Raw genomic sequence first — 7,307 nt, 5'->3', positions numbered from 1 at the left:
AATTTTTTATTTTTAAAAATTCTTTATTGTTTAAAGTATTACATATGAATCCTTTTCCCTTCATTGACCTCTACCCGCTCATTACCACTCCCCCAGCACATGCCCACACCCTCCCTACTGACCGTGTCCATGGATTATGCTTATACGCATACATACAAGTCCTTTGGTTGATCTCTCACATCCCCCGCACCTGGAAAAAATCCCCCTTGCACCCACTGCCTTCTCCCTGAGGTTGGATGGTCTGTTCGATGCTTGTGTCTCTGGATCTATTTTAATTCATCAGTTTATGTTGTTTATTATATTCCATATCTGAGTGAGATCATGTGATATTTATCTTCCTCTGACTGGCTTATTTCGCTTAGCATAATGCTCTCCAGTTCCATCCATGCTGCTGCAAATGGTAAGAATTCCTTCTTTTTTATAGCAACGTAGTATTCTTTTATTCCATTGTGTAGATGTACCACAGTTTTTTAATCCACTCATCTGCTGATGGGCACTTAGGCTGTTTCCAAATCTTAGCTATTGTAAATTGTGCTGCTATGAACATAGGGGTGCATATACCCTTTCTGATTGGTGTTTCTGGTTTCTTGGGATATATTCCTAGAAGTCGTATTACTGGGTCAAATGGGAACTCCATTTTTAAATTTTTGGGAAAAGGCTATACTGTCGTTTGATTTGTTGATGATAGCCATTCTGACAGGTGTGAGATGGTACCTCATTGTCGTTTTGAATTGCATCTCTCGGACGATTAGTGACTTCGAGCACGTTTTCACATGTCTCTTGGCTTTCTGAATGTTCTCTTTTGAAAAGTGTCTATTTAGGTCCTTTGCCCATTTTTTGATTGGGTTGTTTGTCTTTCTTTTGTTAAGTCGTATGAGTTCCCTGTAAATGTTGGAGATTAAACCCTTATCGGAGATAACATTGGCAAATATGTTCTCCCAAGCAGTGGGCTTTCTTGTTGTTTTGTTGATGGTTTCTTTTGCTGTGCAGAAGCTTTTTATTTGATGTAGTCCCATTTGTTTATTTTCTCCTTAGTGTCCATTGTCCTGGGCTAGAGTTTTAATTGAATGTTGGTAGGAACCTGTTGAGTCTTCACCTGCAGTGGTCCAGGAGGTCACTTGGACTAGCACTCTATGTCATTCAGGACTCTTCACTTCTTAATCTGTACACCAGGCCCTGATCTCGTGTCTTGTGTGACTTAATGAAATAAAAGTTTTAAAAAGTGTTTTGTAAAGAGCTTTATGTTATTTGGTTTATAAGAGCACGGAGTAATTTTTGTCTAATAAGAATATTGGTATATATTTTAAATTGGGAATTTTTTCTAATTCCATTTAATGGACTTCTTCATCTGAGGTTTCCTAAAGTGGTCCCCAGAAATGTTTAATTACTGATGGTCATTCTAGGAATTTAATGAGACTTTCGGCTATAGAGATTCCAGCTGAAACTAGAAGAGACTGGGGGCAGTTAAAGGATGTTTAGTATATTTACAGAGTTGTGCAACCATCTAATTTACAACATTTCTATCACCCCAAAAGGAAACCATCTTCAGTCGTTCCCCATGCTTACCCCCCGTCCTAGGCAACCACTAATCTGCTTTCTGTCTATATATTTGCCTCATATGGACATTTCAGATAAATGGGATCAAATAATATGTGGCCTTTTGTGTCTAGCTTCTTTAACAGCAGAATGTGGTTTGAGGTTCATCCATGTGACAGTGGGTAGTGGGTTGAATGGCAGCTCCCCAAAAGATATTTCCATATCAAATTCCTGGAACCTGTGAACGGTTCCCTGCTTGGGAAGGATCTTGGCAGAGAGATCTTATCCAGGTGGGCCCTAAACACAGTGCCAGTATTCTTATAGGAGATGGAACAGGAGAAGACACACAGCGAAGGCCACGTAAACATCGAGGCAGAACTTGCAGTGACGTGATGAGAAGCCAAGGAAGCCAAGCACTGCTGACAGGCACCAGAAGCTGGAAGAGGCAGGAGGGTTGTCCCCTAGAGCCTGGAAGTGTGAAAGAATAAATTTCTGTTGTTTGAGGCCACCCAGTTTGTAGTTATTTGTTATGGCAGCCTCAGTTACATGTGTGTGTATTACTTTTTTTATTGCCAGTTTCCCATTGTATGGCAGCTTGGTATTTTGTTTATCCATCCATCACTTAATGTACATTGAGGCTATTATGTACAATGCATCTCTGAACTTCATGTTAAAGTCGTTGCATGGGGATGTGTTTTCAGTTCTCTTGGGTGGATACCTAGGAGTGGAATTGCTAAGTCATGTAGTGAATCTGCATTACAAAACTGCCAAACTGTTTCCCAAAGCGGTTCTACCATTTTACATTCCTACCAATAATGTATGAGGGTTCCAGTCTCTTCCTCACCAACACTTACTATTGTCTGTCTTTTTATTATACTGGTAGCTATCCAGTGGGTATAAAGTGTTATTACATTGTAATTTTGATTTGCATTTATTTTCTTAATAATAGGTAATGTCAAATATCTTTTCATGAGCTTAATGGGCATTTGTATACATTCTTTAGTGAAACTTGTATTTAAATCTTTTGCCCATTTAAAAAATTGCATCACTTAGCTTTTTATTAAATTATGCAAGTTCTTTAGATATTCTAGATAACCATTCCATTATCATTATATGATTTATAAATATTTCCTTCAAGTCTATGTCTTGTCTTTAAACTTTCTTCATTGTATCTTTTGAAGCAGATAAATTTTTAATTTTGACAATATCCAACTTATCTTTTTTTTAATCATTTGTGCTTCTGATGCTGCATCTAAGAAAGCATTTCCTAATCCAAGGTCATGTTTGAAGAGTTTTACCTCTGTATCTATGGTCCATTTTAAGTTAGTAAAGACCACATTCACCTTTTTTGCATATGGATATCTAGTTGTATTGGCCACATTTTTTGAAAAACACACACACACACACACACACACACACACACACACACACACACGCGCGCGCGTGCATTCTTTTTCCATTGAATTGTTTTGGTATCTGTTGAAAATCAGTTGGCCATAATGTAAGAGCACAAGTGGTATTTATTGTAGCATTCATTCCCTACTCTGATGCTAGATTTCAGAGGGCCTAATTCTAGTAATTGTAAGTTTATAGCATTAGTACCAAATCTGTTTCTTTTAAGTGTGAATGTATTCTTATTGCAATTACTCAGTGGGTGCATGACAATTATGTATGTTTATAAAGATTATTGTGGGTTTATATCGAAGCTAGATTATTTCCCCAATTTTGTGGAACCTTATACCTTAGTATTTGGGCATTTTTGAAAAGAAGTTCGTCTTGTTGGATTTGTTCTGCCAAGAGAGCCAGCCAGTTTCAGACTGTTCCACCGCTCACGCTGCTTGTGTAGTCTTTCGAGGAAAAATTAAACCAAGATCTCTTAAGTGATTTCCATGCAAAATTAATGCTTCCCTTGACTTCTGCCAAATGCTGTGATGCATTTATGCAGCAGATGCCAGAAAGTTTAGAACTTGTATTTGGAAAGAATTCAGAATTTTAAGACAGAAAGCATTTGTGCCTGGGGCAATATAACGACCCACCTGTGTTTTTTCCTTATCTTCTGGGTGTTTTCATTGTGTTTCCAGAAAGGCCCAGGCAGATACTTCTTCTATTTTCAAATCTTTTTTATAAAACAGTTTTAATTTTACAAGACCAGATCTCCCTTCAAGTTTCAAAATATGTGTTCTTTAACATAAAATGTTTTGACAGATACCTACTGGCCTTGTACTTTAGCATCCATTTTTGAAGACAGAGACTCAGAGAATCAGAGCCATAAAATATAGTGTAATTAGTCACCATCAGATTCTGCCTAAATTTATATTTCGTACATTTATATGCCACATTAGCTGCTTTCTTTTCTTCTGTTATTTGATAACCAGCTCAACCTGTTACTATACAATTGAAATAAATAGTACATACTTAGTGTTGGGTTTATTAGCTTTAATATCTTATTTATGGTCTGAGAGGAAGAGCAGAAAGGAGCTAGTATTTATTGAGTGCCTACTGTGTTCCAAGTGTTGTCCTGGACACGTTTACATCCCTAATCTCATTTAATCCTCATAACTCCTCATTGTGGCAGTGTTATTCCAGTTTTAGAGATGAAGAACATTAAACAAGCATGATAATGACAATGATATTTGTGTGTGGTCTTTCATATCATAATTCTAAAGTATCAGCTGACTTTTGGAGATGTCTAGTTATAAAAAAGGAGAAACCATAATAATTTATCCTCCCGGTTGCAGAGCTGACTGTAGAAAGAAAAGGCACACAAGTTATTTCTCAATGTTTTGTGCATATTAACTGTGGGAGGCATAGTGACCTGAGATAGGAGACAAGTAAGCAATACAGAATATGTTCAGCAAGGGTAAGGTTTGAATGTTCAGATACAAATGTTACAAAACAATGGATATTTACATGCAGAAAAAGTACCACATATAAAACAGCCCAAGTGCCCATCAGTAGATGAGTGGGTAAAAAAACTGCGGTACATTTACAAAGTGGAATACTATGTGGCTGTAAAAAAGGAGCTCTTACCCTTTGTGTCAGCATGGATGGACCTGGAGATTATTATGCTAATAAGCAAAATAAGCTGGTGGAGAAATACAGCTATCACATGATCTCACTCATATGTGGAATCTAATGAATAAAATAAACTGACGAGCAAAATAGGTCCAGAGGCATATATGCATGGAACAGACTGACAAATCTCAGTGAGAAGTGGGGAGGGGACAGGAAGAGATTAACCAAAGAACTTATATACATGTATGCATAACCCCTGGACACAGACAGTAGTGTGGGGAAGGCTTGGGGTAGGGTGTATGTATGTAAATTTGTTCATAAAATTCTTTTCTTATCCTTTTAATGTTGTTAAGCTCTATAGTGATATCCTCTCTTTCATTCAATATTTGATATTGTCTACATTGCTGTTTTTTTTTCATCAATTTTGCTAGCGATTTGTTAATTTTATTGAACTTCTCAGAGAGCCAGCTTTTGGCTTCTCCACTGTTTTTCTGTTTTCTATTTTATTCCTTTGTACTCTCATTTTTATTATATCCTTCCTTCTGCTTGCTTTGGATTTAATTTTCTCTATTTTTAGTTTCTTAAGGTTGAATGGTAGGTCATTGAGGTATTTTTTTCTAATATGTACAGTTAATGCTGTATTTCTCTCTGTGTCCTGTAGTAACTGAATACCATGAATTTTGATATACTATATTTTAAAATCTGTCGTATTCTGTTCCCACCCTAGCTCTAGACTGCTGTTGCTTGTTACTTAGTGAAAACTCAGGGGCTGACAGCTTTGTTTTTACTCCTCCCCAAGAGGCATGAGGTCTTTGCCTGGGACGTAGAGCAGGCCATCATTCTTTTTTAATGACCTGTTTTTTCAGCGTGCTTTCTAGTATATGTTATAAAATGGTGCATTAACACATATAAGTAATTCAGAAAGTAATGTGTGTATATAGGTGGTATAGTTTTACTGATCAGAGTGTATCAATCAGAACTGTGTGGAGGCCACTGCCTTAGAGGGTCAGAACGAATCTAATAGATGTGAAGTAGAATTTGCCATTTGCTCTTTGATTTGACAACAACACGGTTCACCTTATTTCAGAGAGTAACCTCATTTATAACTGGAGAATGTTTCACAGAGCACATTTCATTTAAAAATATTTATGACATTTATATGCTTAAAAGTTGAAGCAGTCTATATGGGCGTTTTGTATTTTGAACTCCTTTCTTTTTGGTACATGACAGTCTCCTTATTTTTTTTTTTAGGACTGTGAGGACATGGGAAGTTGAAAATCCAAAGAAACAAAAAAGTGTGTTTAAACCACGGACGATGCAGGGTAAAAAAGTGATTCCCACCACGTGCACATACAGTAGAGATGGAAACCTCATAGCAGCTGCCTGCCAGAACGGAAGCATACAGATCTGGGACCGGAATCTGACGGTGAGTCAAGGACATTTAAGTCTGTTTTTCTTAGAAGAAAACCACCTTATATATAAGATAAATGTTAAAATGTTATGAAGATCAATTTCCTGAGTTTAGCCCTAATTTAAACTTCAGTGTTAGTTGATAAAATATTAGAACTTTTGCAGTAAACAGCATTTCAGCAAATATACCAGCTTAGTATTTTCTAATGTGTATTAGATTTTGTTTTTAAAATAAATTAGGTTGTTTGGTATAAAAATTAAGAAGCACAGTGCAGTTTATTATACAGCATTTCAATGTACATGATTTTGAAAATGAAGGATTTGATGGTAATATAAAGCAAGGCTAAGCAGAGAGCTAGAAAATACCCTTTAAAAGATTTAAGAAAATTGTGAAATGTCCAAGATGATACAGCCATTGTTTTGCAGTTATTTCTGTAGTAATTTAAAAAATATTTTGTCTTAACCTTCCATGATATTCCATTTGAATAGGTTTTAGATTTTTCCTTTACAGTTTAGGTCATTATTAGAATAAATACAGTTTGAATTGGAGAGGATCATAGAATTCTATAATCATAGAAATAATGAATATAAAAGACTTCGACTAATTTTGTGAATTACCAATAAGCTTTAAAAAGGGCTTTGTATGCCTGGCTGGTGTGGCTCAGTGGTTGAGGGTCGACCTATGAACCAGGAGGTCACGGTTCGATTCTTGGTCAGGGCACAGGCCTGAGTTGTGGGCTCGATCCCCAGTAGGGGGTGGGCAGGAAGCAGCTGATCCATGATTCTCTCATTGATGTTTTTATTTCTCTCTCCCTCTCCCTCTCCCTTCTTCTCTGAAATCAATAAAAATATATTTAAAAAAGGAGGGGTGTTTGTATATGTGGTAAAATCAGAACTTTTGATAAGTAGAATGATTCTACGTTACTAATGTTAAAATGAAAATCTAGACTAATGTTATAGTACAATTTGGTTATCTTTTTTTTTTTCAACAATGATTAGTTTTATTTTATTTTTTATTTTAAAACTTTATTGTTGAAAGTATTACATATACCCCCCTCTATCCACCACTGACTCCTTCTAGCCCGCCCCCCGCACCAGCCCTTTACCACCTTCTTGTCTGTGTCCATGGGTTCTGGTCTACTTATTAATTCAGTAAATTTTTATTAAGTACCTACTATATGGCAGGCATTATTCTAGGCACTAGAAATATTGCAGATTAGCCAAAATTCCTGGCCCTTGCTGTGTAGCACAGTTGGTTAAAGCGTTGTCCAAATCAGTGTTTCTCTCTCTCTCAAAACCAATCAATTAAAAAATTAAAAAAATAATTCCTGCCCTCATGGGATTTA

The 7,307-nt window shown here is 36.4% G+C and overlaps 1 protein-coding gene across 1 annotated transcript in view; it reads left to right on the top strand.

Moving 5' to 3' along the window:
- WDR70 (WD repeat domain 70) overlaps positions 1–7,307 on the top strand; it is a 190,613-nt gene that overhangs the window by 93,551 nt on the left and 89,755 nt on the right. Inside the window, exon 9 of the mRNA XM_005872616.2 lies at positions 5,803–5,977. Within this exon, the coding sequence (XP_005872678.2) occupies positions 5,803–5,977 (175 nt within the window). The remainder of the gene's footprint in view (positions 1–5,802; positions 5,978–7,307) is intronic.

This window comes from Myotis brandtii, unplaced genomic scaffold (assembly GCF_000412655.1).
Source record: "Myotis brandtii unplaced genomic scaffold, ASM41265v1 scaffold384, whole genome shotgun sequence".
In the NCBI taxonomy this organism is placed as follows: domain Eukaryota; kingdom Metazoa; phylum Chordata; class Mammalia; order Chiroptera; family Vespertilionidae; genus Myotis; species Myotis brandtii.
Note: the sequence above shows the minus strand (reverse complement) of the source record. Positions and strands in the feature narration are given on the sequence as shown.